This window comes from Aotus nancymaae, unplaced genomic scaffold (assembly GCF_030222135.1).
Source record: "Aotus nancymaae isolate 86718 unplaced genomic scaffold, 86718_ANA_hifiasm-v0.15.2.pri h1tg000006l, whole genome shotgun sequence".
Taxonomy (NCBI): Eukaryota; Metazoa; Chordata; class Mammalia; order Primates; family Aotidae; genus Aotus; species Aotus nancymaae.
This window is the reverse complement of record NW_026988417.1, coordinates 14,618,372-14,642,839: the sequence shown is the minus strand read 5'-3', so window position 1 is coordinate 14,642,839 and position 24,468 is coordinate 14,618,372. Positions and strand designations below refer to the sequence as shown.

At 40.7% G+C, this 24,468-nt stretch overlaps 1 protein-coding gene across 1 annotated transcript in view; it reads right to left on the bottom strand.

Annotated features, from left to right (window-relative positions):
* Positions 1 to 22,820, bottom strand: part of C1QTNF7 (C1q and TNF related 7) — a 100,914-nt gene extending 78,094 nt beyond the window's left edge. The window contains exon 1 of the mRNA XM_012472449.3: positions 22,549 to 22,820. Coding sequence (XP_012327872.2) covers positions 22,549 to 22,561 — 13 coding nt within the window. The 5' untranslated portion in view covers positions 22,562 to 22,820. The remainder of the gene's footprint in view (positions 1 to 22,548) is intronic.
* Between the last annotated feature and the right edge of the window lie 1,648 nt (positions 22,821 to 24,468).

Here is a 24,468-nt window from a genome sequence, read left to right as displayed (position 1 = left end):
AGTCATCAGCTAATGCTGTTATTAATACTGCTGCATAACACCTCCCAGATCTCAGTGGTTTATAACAACAAACATTTATTTTTTTTTCTTACTCATTAAAGCTATGACACTTGCCCAAGATCACACAGCTGTTAAATGATGAAGCTGAGATTCATTCATTCAGCAGACATCATTCAGCTCCTCCTAAGTGCCAAGTACAATGAAGAGGCTGATAAATCACCAAGCCAAAGACTATTTATGTCTTACCTGATAATGCTAAAAGTGAAAACAATGTCATTACAGCTCTAGAAAGTCAACCAAAAAGACAGAACACGACACAGAAAAGGTTTGACAGGCTCTGACAAGTCAGGGGTGTGATGGTTTAGAGGATACAGATAACACTGGCCAGAATGGTAGCCATAGTAGGATCATAACAAGACTAATTAGGCAATGTGAATATAAAGGCATTCCAAGTAGGAGCTGACATTGCTTCTTTAATTTCAAGAGAGGAGAGAAAGGAAAGGAAACATTTGAAGCCAGTTTTTAAGTGTCTGCTCTGAACCGGGTATTATCACATGAGGAAAACCCACATAGCAATGTTCAGAGACAAGTGCATCTCGTTTCACATTTTACATCTTTCTGGATGTCACTTTCTATATGTTTAATGCAATGATAGTGATATTTCTTTCTTAATATTGTCTTAGTTTGTGCCTAACACACTGCAGGTTCTCAATAAATGGGTTTTCTTAGAAAAATCTGTTAGTTGCTTTCCAATGTTCACTTTGCCATTATTCCTTGTAACAGAAGCCTCATTTGTCTGGGGATGCGATGTGGCCAGGTAAATGCCCACCTTCCCAGAAGCCTTTGTGGCTAGTCAAGGCTGTGACCCACTGAGTTGGGACAGTAATAAGTAAGCAGAGGTTGATCGAAGAGGTTGCTGGGAAAGCTTCCTAAAGGAGAAAGGCTTAACTGGTTTCACATATTCAGATTTTGTTTTATGTAGTTTGCCATTGATTCAGAATGCAGTCATGGCATTGAGGTAGAGTAAATGTCCTGTGATCACAATAGCTGCATACCGTACATACCAGGTTGGAGGAACAGAAGGGTAGAATAAACCTGGGTCTCTTAGGACCATGAAGCTTTTGGTCTACTTGAACAAAAATAAAAAGTCTATGTGTCTTTAAAAAAAAAAATACTAACCATCCAACACACAATCATTGCAGCCTATGGAAACAGCTCCACCTGGCTGAATGACTGAGCTGGGCTTGATCTTGCCAACCATGTTAAAACCAGACAAAGCAGAAAAATCAAAGCTTAAAATAATAATAGTAATAATAAAACACCATCAAGGGAAGACATGTAACCAAATAATTAATGAGGCATATTTTAAGGTTTTCATTATTTAATCCTATAATGTTAGCAATGAAGTTTGGTAGAAAAAAAAGGTACAGAATTTCAAGGCGGGGAACTCAGGTTCAAATTCTTACTCAACCTTTTATCAGGGGAGTGAATTTAGGCCAGTCTTTTTATCTTTCCAGGTTTGAATTGTCCACACTGCAAAATCATGATGATAATGATGATGATACTTACTTAATAGAGTTGACATGGAGAGTACTCAAGGGAATGTATGTGAAAGTGCTTTATAAACAATAAACTATTTGGCAAGGTTTTGTTACTATTGAAAAGTGAAAAGATGGTCAAGTATGAAATAGCCAAGCTTGTCCAGCTACCATCTGGCACCGATGTGTGGTCTAGAGACATGAAACTGCGGTGCTGAAGGATATATGGGCTGTGAATGCTCTGTCAAAGGCTAGCAATGAAGGTCTTTCATGGTCGTAATCACATGTTTCTTACAAACAGAAGTGCCAGCCATTAAGGGGGAAGAGGAAGAAGGAAGAAAACTCTAGGTTTTTTGATCACTTATTGTGAGTCCTTTGGTGTTTTACATATATGATCTTCTTTAATTAATTGCAGACACAAAGCTACATTCACAAGTACTCTGAGGATAGAACTTTTACATTTTGTAGGTGGAGTTATGCTTCAGGTCAAGTTGCCTGTAGTTAACACACAAGGATCAGGAATGCTGACTCAGGTAGGGGAAGTAGGGGATGGACCACACTTAGGGAAGGGGTCTGAGATCTGAAGTTAGCTGATTAGATCCCACAGAAGGATGAATCTTACGTATCAAAGGTTGAAGGCTTAGACTTGCTTATCTAGAGGTAAAGAGGGAAGGGAATTTCTCAGCCATCGAGGACCTCCCAGGTCAGCTGTTTATATACCACCTCTTAGAAAATAAGAGTGTAGAGATTTTGCTGTGTGGCTGGCACTGTGCTAAGCACTTTAAATTATTAACTCATTAATTTTTGCAAAAGCCTTTTGAGGTATAGGTATTATGTTTACCTCCATTTTACAGAGAACTGAGGAATAGTGAGCATAATTGATTGCCCAAAACCATCCAGCTGGATTGGAACCCAGTCAGCCTGGTTTCTGTGCCCTGCACTTCACCACTTCACCATGATGCTCTTTTGCCCCTTGAGAGGAGGAATGCAGCAGAACATATGTCAGACAGATGGGCTGTGGATCTTGAGAACTCAGCTTCTTAAGAAACTCAGAAGAGTTAATGTGTTTTCTTGGTGGAGGAGGGCTGAAGAGCCTCCCAAAGATCCTTTTGGCTTTTCAGGGAATTAAATGTAACCATCTACTCATATATAGCAATGCCTCTCGTTAGTCTAATATGAGATTTAGGGATTTGGGAAGACATCTGGAATTTATTTATGCCATTTGGGTTTGAAATTCAATATTAAATTCTTAGAATGAAAGAAACAAAGAAACCAGAGTAGACCATATTTATGAAATCTGACTACACAGGGTATGTGTTTGCAAACTGGGCTTGAATGTCTGGCTGAAATATTGCTCTGACTACACTGGGTCATTCCTCTCAAAAGGCAGAAACACCTTTCTGGAATCATTTTGACCTCCTGTATATATGGTAATGGCAGAGAGTATATTTCAGGGTTTTTCTTCCCCAGGATAATGTTAAAAGCAGTGTAAGCGATTAATGTGTCTATGCTTGAGATTATGGCACAATGATAATTTTAAAAAATCACGTTAACAGTTTCAATTTTTCATTCTGAGCCTGGGGAGATAGTATGGGCTTCAGAGCAACCTTGAACTGTTTTTTCCTTATTATTATCATTCCATTAGTTGTGTAATTTTGAATAATCTCCCAAGCCAGTTTCTTAACCTATAGGATGTTTCAAACAGAAGGTGGAAAGCAGCAGTATAAATTTGGGAAGTTTTAGGTAGTTCATGATGGTCAAAGTGGAATGTGCGTCTGAAGAATATAAGAAGATGAAACCCAAGAGGTAAGCTTTGTAAAGTCTGGTGTCCAAGCAGGGGTGTGGAGTTTATCCTGAAATTACCAAAAAGTTGTTTTAATTTTAATCCTTTTTAGATACTAAATGGACTTGTTTTTCCTTATATTACAATTGTATATTATTCCTTATATTGCTTTATATTGCTTTTCCTATATTACAAATATAGTAGCTTATCATAGAAAACAATAGATAATAAAGAGAAAATATTTAAATTGAATCAATCATACAAAGGTTACTATGGGGTCCTTTTAGCCACTTATAGGTCTTAGATATAAACCTACCTGACATGACTTGACTGGAGACCAGCTAAGCTGAGTTTACATATAGATGCTATTTCTGGTAGGTAAGTGTGTGAATGACTTTTAGAAAAAGTCAGTCCTCATTATTTGAAGATCCTATAATTGCAAATTCATCTACTTGCTAAAATTTATTTATAAGCCCCCAATCAAACCTCACGGTGCTCTCAACGTCATTTGTGGATGGACATGAACAGAACAACTCAGGTCAAAGATGACAGTGTTCTGCCTTCTCCTTTCAGCTCTCACACTGTAAACAAGTGTCCTTTTTGGCAGTTTATTTAGTGCTGCTTCCTGCATTTTTGTACTTTTTATTGGTGATTTTTCTATTTAAAATGTCTTCCAAGCATAGAAATGCTGCCCAGTGTTTTTAAGTGCAAGAAAGCTATGATGTGCTTCATGAAGAAAACACGTGTTAGGTAAGCTTCGTTCAGGCATGAGTTACAGCAATGTTGGCCATGAATTCAATGTTAGTGAATCAATAATATATGTAAAATAAGATGTTGTTAAACATAGGCATACATAAAACAAGGCTATGTAATGATCAATTGCCAAAAATATGACCAGGAACTCTCATGAACTTACCTCTTTATTTCCCTGGGAGCAATGGTTCAAATTTGCTAATTTAGCATTCATGATGACTTTATAGAATATAACAACTGTGAATAGTGAGAATTAACTGTTTGTGTTTTTAAAAGATTGATGGGTTAGTTCTATCCACAGAACCAGACTCTTAAACACCTGGTCTCCCAACCTAACCCCAAAGCCCTGGCTACTCAGGGGATGGCTGGCTGTCCTAGTGGTAGCCTTTGAAGGCCTTTCATGTGGATAGAACATTGCTGTTATACCTGCCAGACCCTCGACGGATGAAGCCAAATCCAAGAATATTGCAAGCCATAAATAGCAGGGATGATGCCACCACTCAGATCTAACTCTGCCTGGACAGGGTGAGGGACTGTAACCATGCCCCTCCTCTCTGTCTATAAAGTCTCTCCTTTTCCTTACCATGTCAAAGAAAACTGGGAGTAGGTACTGGGGCTTGCTTTGTTTATCACACACTGTGAAGGTGTGTCTTTGGGCAAAGGGCCATGCTTCAGAAGGGAAAGGAGCCTGCTCCAGCTATATTCCTGAAACTGGAAATCAGACTCACTCCTGACAATGGCGGAGGTAGACTGGTCATCAGGAGTTCCCAAGGAGTTGAAAACTCCAGGGGTTTTGGGAGGTTTGATTGACAGCTTCTAAGATCCCTTCAATGCTGAGATTTTAAAGATCTCATAGTCCTATTTCTTGTATTAACATTTCCTTTGAGCACCCTGGTTTTTGAGAGAAAACATCCATGGGTTTTAATGCAATTGTGGGGATGTGGCATCACAATCCCTTGGAAGTTTTTGGGATTGATACTTCTAGTTAGGGGGAAAGGGGGCTGGGATGCTAAATGTCCTACAATGCCCTAGAGAGTTCTACATAAGGAAGAATTGTGGCACCCAAAACTCAAGTAGCATGAGTAAATTTCTCTTTTATTTCTACCCATTGGGTTCCCAGAGAGTCTTTCCACCTCCAATTTTATTCCTAGGGCCAGCAACGTAATTTATAAGCCCAGAACAAAATGAAAATGTGAGATACCTTGTTTGAGAAGCCAGATGCCTTTCCCTTTCTTCTGTGGTCTCTTTCTTGACTTGTCATAGTGTTTTCTATTTGCTGTTTCTTGTAAGTCCCTTGGGCACAAGGGTACTGGCTGGTGAGAGCAGACACTCATAGGCATTGGACCCTGCCCTACAATTTGGCTTATAAATGTATGCACCTGACCTTCCTCATGCCTGCGCCTAGCCCCGCATTGGGAATAGAGGGTGGCGGTGGCTGCTGGGTAAGAACAAGGGAGCTGTCTGAAAGAGGAAAGAAGAATCCAAACCCCTGATGCATGCCCCATCATCTCACTTTACTTGCAAAACACAAATGCAAAATGCAACTATTGGAAATTTCAAGACAGTGACCAGAGAGCATCAACGGCCATGCCTGAGACTGCTTGTGAGTGGCATAAGCCCATGAATCCGAGTCTGTCCACTCCTAGCTCTATGGTTGGAACTAGCCCAGACACTATTGCTCGTCTTGCACTCCTTCTTCTCCATACTCCTTGATCCTATTTGTCTCCTCTGCACCTTTGAGGAGACACTTACACATAAGTGTAAGTCTGTGATGAGTCATTAAGATGTGGTATATCCTCTAATAGTCAGAGCCTGGCTTCTTTCTTTTATCCTCCTTAACACAGAACACAATTTCAAGTGTCATGAAAACCATTCTGGATGGTGAGGAGCAGGCACGAGAGGCAAACTTTAACTGAGTCTTAAAAATAACCATTGCCAAGCCTGGAAAACTTGGTGAGCCCCTGTCTCTCAAAAGAATAAAAAAATTAGCCAGGCATGGTGGCATGTGCCTGTAGACCCAGTTACTTGGAAGGCTGAGGATTGTTTGAGCTCAGGAGTTAAAGGCTGCAGTGAGCTATGATTGGGTCACTGTACTCCAGCTTGAACAACGTAGAGATATCCTGTCTTTTAAAAATGAACAAACGAACAAACAAAATACTGTTGCTATTTATTGAGCATTACAGAGGACTTGGAACTGGGCAAAGAGCTTTTGTTAAGGCTATTGCTCCAACTTTCTATCCACCAGTCCAACCAACTAGACCTCCCCAAAGACCAGCAACCACAGGGTTAATGCCTGGCCATGGCAAGGGGCTTTCCTGACTAGCTCCAGCCTCTTTCTGATTGGTGGGATCCTGTGCATGTAATCTCAGTTAATTCCTACTATCCTTTTAGGAGTTTTCTTTATGTTCCACATTTTTTTGATGAGAAAAGTAAGCTTTGGAGAACATACACAACTAGCAAGCGCCTGAACAGGGGTCTGAGCCAACTCTCCAGTGGCTTCACCATGCATGGTCTCAATATCTATCACAAGCAGCAAATTGCTAGTCCTTGTTTGCAGACTTGCAGCAAAATTTGATTCGCTGCTTAGTTTGAGGTTTAACACATGATCCATATTAATTGGTATTATTTAAAAATTTGGCAATTTCACATAGAAATCTCTATTTTTGACTTCTCTGGTGGCAGCAGATGAGGGGGCAGTAGCTGGTGCCCTCTTTGTGTGAGTCACATGAGGTTTACATCCTCAGGTCTTCACCCAGCCCACACCATTCATTTGCATCTCCTGCCTGGCTCTGCTGGCATTGATTTATGACCCTGCTCACTGCTGTGTCAACTCCTTACTTTGAGTAAGATGCTGTCATATGTACTATTTCCTCAGATCCTCATGTTTCTATTATTATTCTGCAACTGAGCAAACTTGTCCAAGGTCACATAGCTAATGAGTGCACTCAGGTTGAATCCTAGTTCCCTGGCACAGCCTTCTTGAATTTTTACAACTTGTAAACAGCATGGACCCATTAACCCCCCAAAAGTGCGTGCTCTGGCTAGGATATTCCCAATGTAAGAATCCTGTGGTGAAACACATGCAAGTATGAGCAGGAATGGGATGAGGCAGTGTGTCTAAAGAAAGTCATCCTAAAAGTACTGGCCAAGGTCAAGTGAACCCTTCCCATTCTGTTGTTTCTGCCTGGGAGCCCATAATGTAAATTTATGTCCTATAGCATTAGGAAAAAAGCATCTATCCCCCTGCCCCATGACTGTGTCTTTGCTTCCTGAGGTCTTCATGTTTATAGTGTGGGGCCTCTTTTATCATGTGTTCTTCCCTGGAAGATTTCCTGGAATTCACTCAATGTCCTCATGACATTTCCACATCAAAGACTAGGGATTTAGACCATTCAATGTGAACCACATTGGGCAGAGCACAGGCAGCCTGGAGACGTTGCTTCCTCTGAAAGGCTTTCCGGCACTCGGGACAGAGCGCAGCTGAGCTCAAATGACACGCAGAGCCTCAGAACAGCCATGACCCTCAGATGTCATGGGATTCTTCCGAGGAGATTCCCCATCTGGCCTCCCCACGTCCAGTCCCTCATACACACGGTCAGCTTCATGTTTCTAAAGCTCTGTTTTCCACATGTCTGCCTCAATCAAAAACCTTTCATAGCATCCCATTTCCTTCAGAATAAGGTCAAAAAAATTACCTCCTGTATTCTCTTATCCAGCCCTTACCTAACTACTTTGCTTCCAGAACATTCTTCTCTGGCCAAACAGGGCTACTTGGCATTCGCCAAAAACTCTGTGTGTGAGTCTTTCCTTTCATGTTCCCAACTTTATGCACATCCTCCCATTCCTTCAGACCCTGTACATCCTTCTATCCCATGAGGTTTGAGACCTCAGAGCCTTATGTACCCTAGTTGGAGAATGGGTTTGGGTGAGGACTAAGTGCGCACAGCCACCTTGGGGAGGAAGGTGGTACCTCTTCCCTGAGATCCATGAATAATGCAGTGCACCTTGACTGAAGCTTTAGATTCCCACAAAACAACTGCTTCCAAATTTCAAGGGTTAGAATGGATCAGGGCCTCTAGGATCATTGTAGGATATATTTCTTTTTAGAAAAAGCTGTTAAGATTCATAAGTTCATTAATTCAAACACATTTTAAACAAATAAGGGTTTCAGCCTCATTTTCTACCTCATAGCTTGCCCTACACACTTGTCATATTGTCCAGTCTTTTTAAATTTTTAAAATTTTTTTTAAATCTTCCTCAGCTTCTCTTTCTGGGTGAAATGGAAACGATAACAACCTTGAGGGATAGTTGGAAGAATGACCAAATGAGATAGTTGTCCAGCTCCCTGTCAGGACCCAGGGCAAAAGCCAGACACACAGTGCACACTAAGAAAATGCCCCTTTTTCCTTTCTTCTGATGACTTTCATAACCTATTAGGGAAGTCATAGACGACAGCCTTGCCCACATCTCCACAGGTTCCCTGGACCGATTTGGTCTGAGGCACATGCTCTGTTTGAGGTGTTTGTATTTTATGGGTGTGTTATGTGGCTCCTCTCGAATTTTTGTTATACTAGCTTTTGAAGAAAATCTGAAAATATGAGCTGAAAGAAAAATACTTAGCCAGTCCTCCCTTTTATGGGTATGTTGGCTATTTGTCTGTCCAAACTAAACAGTCTTTGTTTCAGTCTTACCAAACTTTATTCTTAAAGAATCTAAAACTTGTCCTGGAATGAACTTGAAGGCCAGTTTCTTTTAAAATATAATACCGAAATATGTTTTTTAAGGCAACACAAAATGTCGCTGGCTTTTTAAAGTGGGCATTGCACCAGCAATTTCCAAGATTTGAGACCTTTTTTGTTGGAAAATGATAGTTTGCTCATTCCCCAACCTCTGCACAAAGGATCACTAATGCTAATAACTACAGTCTGCAGACCAAATGGAAATCATCTCATTGACACAGATTATGCAGCTATTTGGAGCTAATATGATATTTTTATTAGATTTCATTCTTTTCTAAGCTAATATTCTAGAAATCAAAGCAGCCCTCTGGATCATACATACCTAGATATATTAGGAGGAAAATATTGCTTGCAAATGGACACTAATCAGTTTTCAGGAGTAATCAAGGATGTGGAGATTGGATTTCAGCAGAGAAGATGGCCAAATGAGCTGGCGTGTGTGACATGACTTGGCAGGCAACAATCAGCAAGGACTACGTGTCCAGGGAAAGAGGAAGGAGTTAGGCAGATGGTGGAGATGAACAGTGCTGAGAATGGCCATTCCTATCCAAACCCCAACTGCCCTTAGTGCAAGATGCTGCAGTCTCTGATTCATGTCAGTTATGAGCAATCTTGATTCTGGCTGTTTCTCCACCGTCTTACTGGGCATTTGTATCAATGATGACAAACGCCTCATTTTGCCCATCCAGCCCTCTGTGAAATGATCTGAACCTTGCTCAAGCCCTTCTGCAACCTGAGGTTTTAGCTGCAGCCTCTGATACATTTTCACTTTCATTCATTTTATTCAGAGGCCATGGTGTTGGGACATTATCTTTCAGCACACAGCTTTTGTCATTTTATAGGTTTTGGTGGGAGCAGGCAGCTCTGCAAGGATTGAATTTTTGTGTTGCATCCATGGTGGCAAAGTGAAAAGACCGTAGGCTTTGGGGTCATACAGACCCAGGCTTGAATTCTGGTTTTGTCACTTAATGACTTTGGGCAAACTACTGAACCTCTGAATCTCATTTCCTCATCTGAAAAATTTCCTTGTCCTAAAATGGGCAGCAGACATTTTATAGGATTTCTGTGAGGATGAAGAAATGTATTTAAGTGACATATTTGACACACAGTGAGAAATTTAACCAATGGCAGCTAAAATGCAATAAATAGTGAGGTGTAAAGATGCAGCTTGAGCATATTTGATCAAGATCCTCTGATGACTCTGAACTCATCAAAATGAAATCTGGGTAGAGGCAAAACTTTCTCAGCAATCTCCAAAATTTAAATTGCAAACTTACAAGATACAGTAGATGCACCTTTGTTTCAAATATGCTTAGGTCTCCCATACACTAAAAATAAATTACATTGCCTTTGCTGACTCCTCAAGCTATCTCCCTCTCTCTTTCCTTCCAGATTCTACTATGTTTGTTGAAGGACTAAGTCACAATTAGTGTAGACTTTCCCTAGCCACTCACTCCTTCCTTTCACAGCCTGACTTCTATTTCTTCGACTCTCCTGAAAAGCCTCTGTAGAGTCTAGAAAGTTACAGACATACTCACATGGTGCACACAGCATGCAGCCTCATCAGCTCTGCAGCTTTCCATACCATTAGCCACTGCTTTTCCTAAAACTGTGCTCCTCAACCTTGGCTGCATGTTAGAATCACCTGAGCAGCTTTAAAAAATTATGCGCACCTGGGTTCCACCCCCTGAGATTGTGACGTAATCGTCTTGGGTGCCGCTTGGGCTTTGGGACTTTTCCCTGGTTGAACATTAAGGTGCAGCCATGGTTGAGACGCAGCGAAAATTCCCACTCTCCTTTATTTATGTAATATTGCAACGCTCTGTTTCTCCTGCTTCCCAAATGCTTCTTTTGAATCTTTTTCAGGATCTCAGTGAAACCTTGTTTAGAATGTTGTTTTGAGTAGTAAAAGATGCAAATCTTATAATTAAGGCAACTTATAGTTGTAGTTATTACTATGGTGTTGTTAAAGAAAATCTAAAATTTGTGTTGAATTAGGAAGCTTACCTAATGTATGTTCATACTAGATGGCTATGGAGGAAGAGAAGAGGGAGGAAAGAAGGAAGAATAGAAGGGAGGGAAGAAGACAGAGAAGAAAATCTTCTATTTTATTATTTTAACAATACTCCACTTATCTAATGCTTTCTTTTCTGTTTCATTTCCATAAAATAAACAGAAATTTTAATATTAGCTATGATTTGTAGAGCACCATATTATCTCACTTAATCTTCACAAAAACTCTAATGTGATGGATACTATTATCTTCATTTTTTTATAGCAAGGAAATGAAGGTTCAGAAGTCGCCCAAGAGCATGAGCCTAGAAAATGAAGGCTGGGATTTTAATCCAGGTTGATTGGGACTTCAGAGTCAGCCCACATTTTGCTGCCTCTTTGGATTAGAATCCTACATAATTAACATCAAATCTTGGGAAATTACTACAAAAGTCTTACCCAAAGGAGATATTCAAATACCTGAAATCAGTCTCCTATTTCCCATTAGTTTTTTTTTTTCTGGTCAGCTATCCTGAGGTCTTGCAACTGTTCTTCATGTACTTTGGTTTTAGTAGATTTCATCTGCTTGGACACCCACACTCTCTCTGGTTCAGCTTGGTAATGGTCCTATTAATATGTGGTGTCTCTAGTCCAATATAGCAATGACAGTTTTAGTCATTAACCAACCAAGGAAAGGGGCTGGGTCAAAACCAAATAGAGAATTTGTGGTGATGGTTAAATTTCTATGTTCAGGAGAAAGTGTTAGAAGAAAAGGAATAGACTTCCACTGAGGTGGAGTGGCCAGAGATGGAGAGAGGAAATCATCTGCAGGTCTCAGAGGTCAGGCAATGGTGATGGGTCGGGCGGGAAGACAATGAATACCTTTACATGGGAAAGAAAACGAATAACTAGGAAAAAGTGAAGAAAGATTCAGAACTCTTCCTTCCTTCCTTCCTCCCTCCCTCCCTCCTTCCCTCCCTGCTTCCTTCTCATTAGCCACTCACTCCTTCCTTCCACAGCCTGACTTTTATTTCTCCAGCTCTCCTGAAAAGGCTCTGTAGAGTCTAGAGTCTCTAGACCCCCACCCTCCCTCTCTCCCTCCCCTCTCCCTCTCTCCCTCCCCCTCCCTTTCTCCCCTTTCCCTCCTTCCCCCTCCTCCCTCCCTCCCTTTCTTCCTTCCTCCCTCCCTCCCTCTCTTCCTCCCTCCCTTCTTTCCTTCCTCCCTTCCTCCCTCCCTCTTTTCCTCCCTCCCTTCTTCCTGCCTCCCTTCTTCCTCCCTCCCTTCTTCCTCCCTCCCTTCTTTCCTTCCTCCCTTCCTCCCTTCTTCCCTTCCTCCCTCCCTTCTTTCCTTCCTCCATTCCTCCCTTCTTCCATTCCTCCCTCCCTCCCTTCCTCCCTTCCTTTTTTTATCTAATGTTTTTCTCCTATAAACCATCCAGCTGTGCTCGATTCTGTCTGTATTCAGTGAGCTTTCTTATGAACTGAGAGTTACAGATTTCCTTTAGCAACACCCTAGCAACAGCTTCAACTATAAATTGCCTTCCTTATGAGACTTGTATCTTTACTACACAAGACATGTTTCTAAATAGGATTTGAGTGAAGTTTGAGCACAGTACAGCTGTGGATGTTCAGTGAGAGATTTATGGATGCTGAAAATCAAACAGATATGGGGAAAAACATTTGTTCCAAAGCAAGACCCGGGTCAAGGAAAAGAAAAGGAATTCATTTTCCCTCCTTTGGTCCTTCACCCAGAGCTCAAGAGAGAATACACGGGTCACTTTAAGTCTGCGAAGCCTCTGGGTCTGGCTGCCAGGAAGTGAAATTTCACACTCAGTCATTATAACCAGATTGGTCCTTGTGGTTTCACATATTTTGTTCCTCCTCCTCCTCATGTCAGGCTTTACTTTTCTGTTTCCATTTAAACTGCTTTATTTTGCACATTTCTTTCATTTTGCCTCAAATCCTGTGTAGAAAGAGACAACTGAAATGTATGCAGTTTCTACTATGTTCCCTGCACTGTGCTAGCCCCTTGGTTATCTGGGGTCATATACACTACAGAAAATAAAGCGTAAATGCAAACAAAGAAGGATTTTAGAATGAGCAGGAGGTGAGTGTACGAAAAAGTTGAAGAGAGAGGAAAGGAGTGTGGATTCTCCAAAGAAGGGGCCTAAGATTTAAAGTTGCCAAGAAGAGCCTGGAGAATAATTGCCACCCCAGTTTACCCCACTCTGGGGAAATGTGCAGAAATTTACATTTTACATTTCCTCCTCCAGTGCTGTATGGCAAAAGACTTAAGGAAACTGGCTCTGTTGGCAAGGAGATCACATATTCTTTTATGTATGTATCACTTCTAACCAATGGTGGGCTTTGAGTCTCATGCATAAAGTAAGAATAAACCTAGTACCACCTCCTAGGGGTGTTGGGAGGATGGAATGAGGATGGAGTGAGTGTGCTCTGCTGACTAGTTTTACTGTAGAGCGCTATGCCTGCCTGTGCATGTTGATTCAGGACAAAGGTATTGAATCACAAAGGCTCTTGAGTTTTTCCACACAGCAAGAAAATGGAAACTCTTTTGATGTCTCTAGATTATATTAGGTCGAACTATATGACACTGCCATTTCTATAGGTCAAAAACAGTAAGGATTTTAAAAGTAAAAACAGTTCACATGAAAATGTCCAGATGTATGAGTTTTCTTGAAAAATCTGCACCAGTGGGCCATGTTGCCTCATGGACACCATACATTGTAGTGACTGCCTACCACTTTAGGCAGGGCATGCAACGTAAGTCTCTGGGGTCTCTACCCTGACTATTTACTGATGTGCATTTCCTGCTTGGTCCTGCAGATTTAGATGACAGCCCCTGACTTAATGTGCTGCCCGGAGCTACAATAATATCTTACAGATAACATATCCCTGAGAAATGTTAGCAAAGGCAATGAAGGCAGCAATGTAGAATTGTGTGAGCAAATGGCAAGGACAAATCATTCCAAACCAAACATTCCAGGCCTGGAGTAATCAACACAAGCCAGGGAGAGGCAGTTTGGGTTTTGCTTGTCACTCTGCTTTGACAGCATGGTGGAAATACTTTCATCTCCGCAAAATTGTCTCCTTTGACATGTTTACAGCCACATGCAACTCCATTCACTAAGTACTTAGTGTGTTTTTCTTCCTTTTGCTTGTATTTTTCTTTTTAATCCCCCACTGGATATCGATTTGTCCAGGGAGAGGAAATCCCCCATAACAAAGAGGCCAAGACAAAGATTAGCTGGCCCACCAAATATATCGGGCTCCCAAAGTAACTATCTTCTAGCTTGCAAATATAATATCTCATTTAATACTTCCAGTGAGTCCAGTGGAGCAGATATATATTATTACCTTTATCAATGATAAGCAAACAGAGTTCAGAGAACTAGAGTAACTTACTCATGATCACACAGCCAGGAAGGATTGGGGCTGGAACTGGCACTTTTCAGTTAACTATGAACTAAAACAGGCCTTATTTCAAGTTTAAGAAATAATCTCAATGTTTTAGCTGGTCTTTTGATGAGATGGGCTTACTAGCAAAGCTGATGCAAATTTAGTATTAAGGAAAATAGCATGTTAAAATCAGAGAGGGTGATAGTTTCATGTACTCTGGGCTGTCAGGCAATATCCAGAGTAGCCCTGGAAAATATCTGATTCTCCTTTAGACATCATGATTGAACTCTGTACACCTTCTGGCTAACTCTAGATTGGGTTCAGATTCTTTCTGAGTACAGGGATTCAGGTAGCCACTATTGAACCCAGAACGTCCATAGGGAGTTGGCACAAGTTGTGACAATCATCTGGAATTTGGTGATCAAGTCCAGATGTCTGTTTCAAGAGGGGCATGCATATCCTAGGTGAACTACAGGGCGTCTGGGGAAAGTACTCCCTATAAGCATGGGAAGACCCTGGGAGAGGGCCTGGAAGGTAGATGACAAGAGTCTTCAAGCATTAAAATGCCAGAGGAAAGATAACTTTTTCTTGCCACTTCTAAAAGCAGAGCAAAGATCAGAATGCTAGACATCAAAAAGGACCAGATTCTGTGCTTGAACCCGGGAGGCAGGGGTTGCAGTGAGCTGAGATTGCACCACTGCATGCCAGCCTGGCAACAGAGCAACATTCCATCTCAAAAAAAAAAAAAAAAAAAAGAAAGAAAAGAAAAGAAAAGAAAAAAGGATCAGATTCTGGCATAATAAAGAACTTTCTGGTGACCAGTGTTGTATTAATGAAAAGAGCAACCTTATGAAGTATGAGTGTTTTGCTACTGCTGGCATTGAAGCTGAAGGTGGGATCTGTAGCTTGGATAACTTCTAGAAGTCTGTTTGGACACCATTCCATCTCAGCACCAAGGACAAATAGGAGGACAATGAGCACATTTTTATTATATTTAAGATCCTGGCCCATATATTGTCTTCAAGAAATGAGAGTTTTTCTTTACATTTCTAGATAATATTGGGCTTATAGTAAGATAACTTTTTTTTGTAAATAATAAAGTGGTTGAAGGTTAGAAATTTTATGTGGTTCAACCTCATTCACATAAAGTCAAGGGAATGTACTCAGATTCTTTAGACCCCTGTTGCATAAGGAAGAAGGATGCCCAAGAAACAGTGAAGAGTTCACTGTGTGTTCATATTGGGAATATGGAGGAGAGTGGTAGGGACAGAGATGGACAAGGAAGGCAGTGAAGAAGCAGATCCTTCAGAGGCCCCTGGGGCCATGTCAAGGAATATGGTCTTTATTATGAAGAAAAGGAGGGAATGCTAATAATGATCTGGGAAATTGATAGGTGCACCTGTGATGAAATGCATTAGTAATTCTGAAATATTCAAAGAATCCTTAGTAAGATTCCACTGTGGTGAAATTAGATTTTTAGAGTGGAATGGGATTAAGCATGACTTCATAAAAGGTCTTTCTACATAAATTAATGGTGCAAGAGAGAAACTGGAAAAAATTACCAATGTAAGAGAATAAACTGTTTTGGGAAACATGTTAGCTGTTGTAAAGGCCACCAATGAATGTTTTTATGACAGCTCTCAAAATACTATCACAGTATGTATGGTAGGATGTGTTTTGAAGCAACAACATTAGCCATGGCTTTATATCATCGGTAGCACATGAAGGCCCTATAACTGCCACTGTTTAATACTATCCTATAATTAGTCTTAATTAATTAGAACCAATTAATAGTTAATTAATTAGAACCAATTTCCTCTCCTTGACTTGGAAACAGAAGACACACAAGCATGTATTGAAGTTTGAGCTGTCTTCTAACCCTCTGGCCTTAGACAAAGTGCTTTATTTCTGACCCACAACCTTGCAGATGAACAATGAGATGAGGTAATAAACCATTCTTTGGGTTCATTACTATATCAAACAAAGCTATACTAAGTTTATGGCAAAATAAATTTCATTAAGAAATTCTTATTTATTTATTTATTATACTTTAAGTTCTGGGGTACATATTCAGATCGTGCAGGTTTGTTACATAGGTATACATGTGCCATGGTGATAGTTTGCTGCATCCATCGCCCCGTCATCTACGTTAGGTATTTCTCCTAATGCTATCCCTCCCCAATCCTCCCACCCCTGCTATTCCTCTCCTAGCCCCCTAGCTCCCAGGCCCCAGTGTGTGATGTCCCCCCGACCTCCATGTTCATGTGTTCTTCTCATTGTTCAACACCCACTTATGAGTGAGAACATGCAGTATTTTGTTTTTTGTTCTTATGTCAGTTTGCTGAGAATGATGACTTCGTTTCATCCATGTCCCTGCAAAGGACATGAACTCATTTTTTTTAATAGCTGCATAGTATTCCATGGTGTATATTAATTAAAGTACATTTTAGTTGGAAATAATGACTGAAGGATTAGTCAAAAGCAGAACTGCAGATTGCTAAATAGAAAATTCAGTAAATCCGTTCTGAGAATACCTGTGGCAGTGTGGAATGGGTGCAGGTTTTAAAGACAGGCATTATATGAGTTTAAACACCTGCTCCACCTCTTTGTATATATAGGAGGTTAGGTGAGCTACTTATCTCTCCTCATCTAAACAATAGGGATAAAGAGACAATATATATAATTTAAAAATCCTGTTGAAATATTTTAATGAAAAGATCCTATTAATCTGATTATAAAATATACCTCCTTTGGTGGCAAACTGAGTAACTTTGAAGAACCTGTTTTATCACCTATTGGCTATCTATTTTGCTGATGATTATTTAACATCTGTTGGGTGGGTGACAGAATATCTTCTTTAAATATTAATTTATATGTCATTTTCCACCTCTGCCTTATCATTTCACAAGTGTTGCCCAGCCTTCTGTATTTCCTTGCTTCAAGGATTTTGCAGAGCAGGAAGAGGTTTCTTGAAAGCAATACTTGCTTTCTTTTCAGAAATTCCAAGCCCAAGAGTTTATGGTAGGGAGAGGGGAATGAGACATTTTTAATGAGAGGTTTTCTCACATCTGGAAAGACTGGGGGTCAGCGCACCTGTGAGAAGTAGAAACAGTCACCCTACCTGGCTAGACCTCAGAAGAGAGGGCTGTCTGGTCCTGCTCAGACACCAGGTTCTTGGCCTTGACCGTGATTCTTAGTCCCCAAGCAGGGTTTGAAAATAGAATCCACAGACTTCAAAGGAAGAGTTCATTTACAAGACAAGACTGGGCCTAATTGGTGTGAAGAAATACCTCCCAGGATTTTTGCCTGACCTTAGTGTTAAAGGTGATGCAGGTAGGAGCCTAAATGATCTAAGAAACTAAAGTTCCTGCTGGCATAGACTCTTGGAATCAGATTTACTGTTGATTTCAAGAAAATAAAGAAATAGAACATTTCTTGCAGACTTGTGTTTATAAGATTCAGACCTGCTATAGTTGTAAGGCATTGAAGGATCTAAAGATAAATTTATCTCTGCTCTCTAAAAGCGTACCACCTATTTGTGAGCTGCAGAAGATCATAAGACACGTACATGAATAACTATCATTCACAGCACTGTGAGATCTTGATATGTCACAAACTGCAGAAAAATTTCTCAGTCATGAGAGGTAGACAGTTGAATTTTGCAAATGGCAGATAACCAGGAGGATGGAAAAGAGTGTCTCCCAAAGGAATATATAAAAAATGCACCCTCCCCTAATCATTGTGTGCCAATATTATTATTATATAATTGCTATAGCAGTAAATGCATAAAATCTTGTAGACATTAACGTTCTTTTGGAAATATGTCTGCTTGGTATGAAAGAGAAGTTTAGAACCTGGTGATTCAATAGGGAACTGTATAGTTTATGATTTCCATAAAAGTGGTTAGAGTGTTATCTTCATAGAGTTTGAGAAGTCAGAGAGACCTCAGAGGTCAACTAGCCCCTCATGCCCTTCCCATTTTACAGGGTTTAAACTGGGACCCACATAGAATTTGGATTTACTGAGGTCTCACGGTTGTCATTTTGAAACATCATTGAGATGGTCAAAGTCTTGGTGTAACCTGGGCCAAATGTGCACCTCCACTTCTTAACAGCTGTGTGAGCAACCACTGCTGCTGTCTCTTGCCTGGACATACCTAGATTCCTAATTGGAAGTTTAGCCTCTGCCACAGCTGTGCAATGGTTACTCATCCAATTCATTTTTTTCATCACGTTACTTTCTTGTTTACAAACCTAAATGATTACTTCATTAAAAAAAATCTAAACTTTGTGATTTGACATTCAAAACTTTGCGTGATCAACCAAGTATTATAAGCTTATCTCCTTCTGCACTGTATGCATACACTTTGTCTGCCAGGGAAGCCTTCCTGGTACTTTCCACGCTGTTCTCTCAGTCTCCTGTGCTTTTGCTCATATTTTCCTCTCTGCTTGGAAGGCCCTTCTCACCAATCCTTGTCTGTTCTTCAAGGCTTGATTGATGTTATCTCCTCTGAGGAGTCTTCCCTGGGTGAGGGATACAGAGCATTACGTGGACCTGAGTTTAGAACCTTACTCTGCCACTTAGGTTCTGAAAGACTGCAGGTAGTTTACTTAGGTTACTTAATTTCTCTGGGGCCTAGTTTTCCCATCTGTCAAATGGGTAAGTCTACACCCACCTTGTGACCTGGTTGTAAGATATAAGTGGGTTAATTCTATTGTACTCAGCACAGTTCCTTGTACCTGATAAATGTCCAAGAATGTGACTAATTACTGGTGTTACTCCAGGGACCTGTGGTCTTCTTTTCTTTGGTTTCCCATTCTCTGTGAGTTCTCTTATATTCTAAATTGTAATATCTAATTTTGCATTTTGGTTATTGGAATGCACATTTTATTTCCCCATTCAATTGGTAGCTCCTTGAAGACAGGATGATGTTTTCTTCCAGACTGTCCCTATTGCATTGTCCTTTACCATAGTAGGTCCTCAAACTTAGGCAAAGGCTGACTTTCCAAGTGTGAAAATCCTGACAAGAATTTGCTTTGCTGCTACTTTTCCTCCTAAAAGTTGAACAGTTTTTTTAAAAAGTCAATTTACTTAGATATGAGAATCCCAATTGTTGGGCTTCTTTCTTAGAAATACAGAGAGAATTTGTGAAGTGACTGGTAGAGATTGGTAAATTTCAATTATATCTTGGGAAACTTTGATTTAATGCTTGAAGGACATGTGGCCTCAACTCTCCACCAGGACAACTCAATCTCACCATTTGCCAGCATGCATTGTGATACTTCAGAAAAAATGGTTTTATGGTCAAATGAGTTTGGAAAACACTAGATTTTAATTAATAACCCAATCACAGGAGCCAGAGCACACATTAGCCAACTAAAACATGCGACATGTCCTGCAGTAAAGAAACTGACATTTAATAGCTAATAAGAATAGCTAATATTCTCTAAGCTCTCATTATATATCAGGCATTTTGATAGTAGACTCTTACACAGAATCTCTAATTTAATCCTCAGAATGCCCATAGAAGATGTATATGATTACTATCTCATTTAACAGATAAAGAAACTAATGTTTGAATGGGCCCAAGTTCACATGTCATTGGAGGATCAGAGCTGGGATTTGAAGTCAGACATTTGTGACCTCTAAGCCAGAGCTCTGATCCACCGTGGTGCACAGCTTTCAACATTCTAAGACTTGCCTGACCAGAAGTACTTTTGGTTATCCTCCTATTATAATAATGTCCCATGAAAGTTCTGTTCATTGGAAGATACTTGGGGAAATAGAGCCTCACCACACCCAAGCTACTTGGCTTATGGGCACATCCACAGTCTTTGCACCTCTGTGCCTTTGCCTGCTGGCCTCTGCCTGGGAACCCCTGGCCCTCTTGGCTCTCTCATGATATTTTACTCATTTTTCCAGGTCCAGTTCAAGTGCAGCTCTGTGGGAAGCTTTCTTTTGATTCTAGCAGGCTGATTTGCAAAGCCCCTCTGTGTTCCTGCCATTCTTCCTATGCTGTTTTTAATGTTTGGTCTATCTTTATCAAGGACATGTACAAAGAGCCTTGGTAAAGCATCTGGCACAGAGTAGACACTCAGTTAGGGTTTACTGAATTACCATGGTGTCTCATTCTAGCCCATCAGCCATTGATCCCTAACCTTGGGGCATTTCAGGTCCAGGTTCACAAACTTGTGGCTAGAAACCTGGACTAAGCCAGGCTCACACCCAAAGCTAATTCAGCATGGCTGCCACACTCCCGGCAGTTCATTGGTTAACACTCTTGTCCCTTGCAGACGCTGCCTGTCTCTCCCAGCCTCTCTGAGGTGAGGAGGTGCGATTAGGTCACTGTGGGCCTCTCTCATCAGCGCCCTTTTTGAGACAACCCTGACCTGTCCTTTCCAGGGCTCTGTCCAGGTTTCATTACAAAGCACCCCCAGTGACTGCGCCTTAGATGACTCAGCTGGGTAGGGCTTCATTAGCAACCCTAATAGCCTTTTTGTTTTTGTCCTCTTTGGGGCCTTCTGGGGCCTAGGGGTGGGGCCTGGCGGGCCTGACTTCCAGAGATGCCGCCAACCTCCATTGGAGCCCGTGAGGAAATTCGCGCTCCGGCTTCTCAGCAGTCACGTCATGCCACACTGTGCATTTCTCTGCCGCACCCGTCCCCAGGGTGCACTCAGGCGCCATGCAACCGCTGGCCATCCCAGCTTTCAAGCTGTCTGCAATGAGGTCATGGGTGGGGTCCCGGAGACCCCACTCCAAATAGGGTGGCGGCTTCCCCGACTGGCCTGGGGATGGGCTGAGAGGACCGGGAAGGAGACAATCATCTTGTCTGTGTAAACTACTGCTCCGTGTCTTAACGTTCTATGAGCTGGTGTAGATAGAAGTGGAGAGAAAAGGAGAACAGAAGAAGACAAGGGAGAGAGAAGGATAAGGAATTGGCAGTGGCCAGGCACTTACTGCACTAACTATGGGACAGAGGCAACTAATGGTGTCTCCTGATCACCTTGCAATGAGCCGATCGAGCTGCCGCCTTGCTTTTCTATAAATAGTGTCCTCCTTACCTTAATCCCTTTCTTATAGTTGAGACTGTGAGGCAGGGGAAGCCACAACAGTTCACTTTATGTAACTAGAATTTGACACAGAAGGAAAAAATATTCCAGAAACAGAGAAAGAGCTGGTGTAGCAAGAAGGCAGAGCTCTCTCAGCCCAAGAGCAGGGTCCCAGGCAGCCCTCACATTGCTCTCCCAGGTCTAATGGGTGAGAAATTAGCCTTGCTAATGTTTCTATACCAGTGGATTTTGCAGCCTGAGGTCACCAAAATGTTCCAAACCACTCAAGCTCTGTCAAATCCACAGGGTTTTATAACCTTTGCCTGTGAGCACGCATGTGTGCATGAAGGAATTAATGTGGAGTTGTGATAAAATCTCAGCCTGCCTGAAGAATGTTCAGATTTCTGTGACGACCTAGTTTTTTGCACCTGGAATTCTGCCTCAGAAAGATGGGAACACTGATAACAGAGATATTCTCAGGGAAATAGGAAAAACACATCCCATATTTATATGCCCCTCCACCTCAACCCACAAAGTACTTCTCATGTGACCAATGCACAGAAAAACAAGAAAATTTCTTATTCTCGCTGCTCCCTACCTGTGTATGAGGCAGAATCCTAAGGCAAAGTCACCCTATTTAGATATCATTTTCAGCCAATTGTGACTTGAGTTAACGAATGTTGAGTTGAACGGTTTTATCCTCCCAGGATAATGTCTGTAACATCCTCCCATGTCAGTTACAAAGAAAAAGGCAAATCATTTATTTAACTTTTAAAAACATATTCTGCAAAACAAGTTCATAAGAAGCCATAGTAACTGTACTTAGGAGGATTTTTGGAATGATATTAAAATCTTCCTTGAGAAACATTTCTAAGTTAATAGAAGAATCACAGCTCCGGAAGCTGAGTTGCGTATAACAGAATAAGAAAACATAGATAAACTGACCTTGGGAATGAGTTAGCCTGTCACCACACTGACAAATGCTAAGTTAATCAGATTGGAGATTTTGAAGACTCCCCTTCTATTTTCCGAAACAAATGGCATTTTTCATATAGTGAAAGATATTTACAGAGGTTCATGTGTCAAGCAGAATAGAAAGGAGGAGGACGCCCTCCTGCAGAGGTTTTCTGACCGCTGGTTTATCATTTGTTGACATACCTTTTACAAGTTCCCCCATTTCTTTACAAGTAGCTGCCTTAAGTTCTCCCAGTAAATATTTTGACGAAGGCCAAACAGGAGGGAAAAAGAGAAAAACTGCAGTGAAAATGGTAGCTTACCTTGTCTGGACATCGCTGATATCAAACTTTCCCCCAAAACATGAGGCTTTCTTGCTTTGGTTGTCCCATGAATTTAGCAACCATTAAAATTTAAAGCAGAAATATGTGTTTATTATTCGAAGCTGCTCCAAAACAATGCAAAAATAACTTGATGAAAAATAAAGTGCTCGTCTGAGCATGAGAATGCGTTTGAAGCTTGGAGCTCATGCTGTTGTACGAAGTTTTGCAACTGTCTTTCTCAGTTTAAACAACCTCCCACTCCTTCTCCCAGGCACTTGCCAACTTCTATAATTTAAAGCAACTGTGATCCTTCCCATAATACTCAGATTTCAAAGAGCTTAATATATACACTAGTTAAGAATGAGTAGGAGTGGGTAGTGTTCTTCTGCAAACCCCAGACTGAAGCGAATGAAAAGCAGGGGTCTCAGGTATCTAAACAGTTCTCTTTCTCTTTTTTATCCATTGCTCTTCTCACCATGTTACTTCTAGTTGCTTTGCCTTTTAAAGTGATGCCTAAAGACCAAGTGGTATCATTTCACTGGCAGTAAAAAGAGTACATAGGAAAGCGTATGCCTCAACTTATGGAAAAGTGATAGGAGTGAAATTGTATTTAAACATCTCTTTGGCTAACAGAATTATTTCCATGCAATTTGTGCCTAATTTATCTGGTTGAAAAGTCTGAATTATTATATGTGATTTTTTCATAAAAGGGGAAACTACCTAAAATGATGTTTGCATTAGTCTTAGTCTTATTTTAAACTTTATCCTATATGTGAACCATAAACTAGAGAAGATACTTACTTTGCAGTGTCTGTCTGTGGCTGAATAAATCTTCTGACATTTGATCTGTTACCAATGTTACAAATGTTATTATTTTTACTAGTTTCCATCAACTGCCACTAAACCACACACACACACACACACACACACACACATGCACACACACACACACATTTGTGAATCCAAATTACAGTGTGATCAACTGAAATGGTGATTTGAAAAATATTTGATAGTATATCTCAAAAGAGATCTTGCTTAGTACCTGATAGATTATAGGCATTCAAAAAATGCTGAATAAAGTATTGCATATGTTCGCACCAACCAACAGTTTTGACAATTTTGGTTTGCAAATATGTTCCCATTAAAGTTGGTTAATATGTCAAAACTTGTATAGAAGTAAACATAGGACAATACATACTTTGCCAGTCATAGATTAATGAATAGTTATGACATATTAAAGTTTCCTAAATGAATAGAAAACATCAGTTAAATAAATATCAATTGGTAGATAATAGAAATATTGACATGTATGTTCACTGTGCAAAGTTATGCTATGTGTTTCCCATTCTTCCCTTGTCCAAATCAGATTTTATATTATGGTTCTCTTATTGCTATTACATCGTGTGTGTGTGTGTGTGTGTGTGTGTGTGTGTGTGTATAATATGGTTTAGCTGTTTCCCCACCCAAATCTCATCTTGAATTGAAGTTCCCATAATTCTCAAGTGTTGTGGGAGGGACCCAGTGGAAGATAATTGAATCATGTGGGCAGTTCCCCCATACTGTTCTCATGGTAGTAAATAAGTCTCATGAAATCTGATGGTTTTATGAGGGGAAACCCCTAATGCTTGATTCTCTTTTTATTTTTATTTTTGTTTTTTTCTCTCTTTCACTTGATTCTCATTCTCTCTTGTCTGCTGCCATGTAAGACATGCCTTTTGCCTTTCACCATGATTGTGAGGCCTCCCCAGTCATGTGGAACTGTGAATCCATTAAACCTCTTTTTCCTTATAAATTACCCGGTCTTGGGTATGTCTTTATCAGCAGCATGAAACAGACTAACACTGTGTGTGTGTGTGTGTGTGTGTGTGTGTGTGTGTGTGTGTGTGTGTGAGAGAGAGAGAGAGAACTTGTATGTTTCAT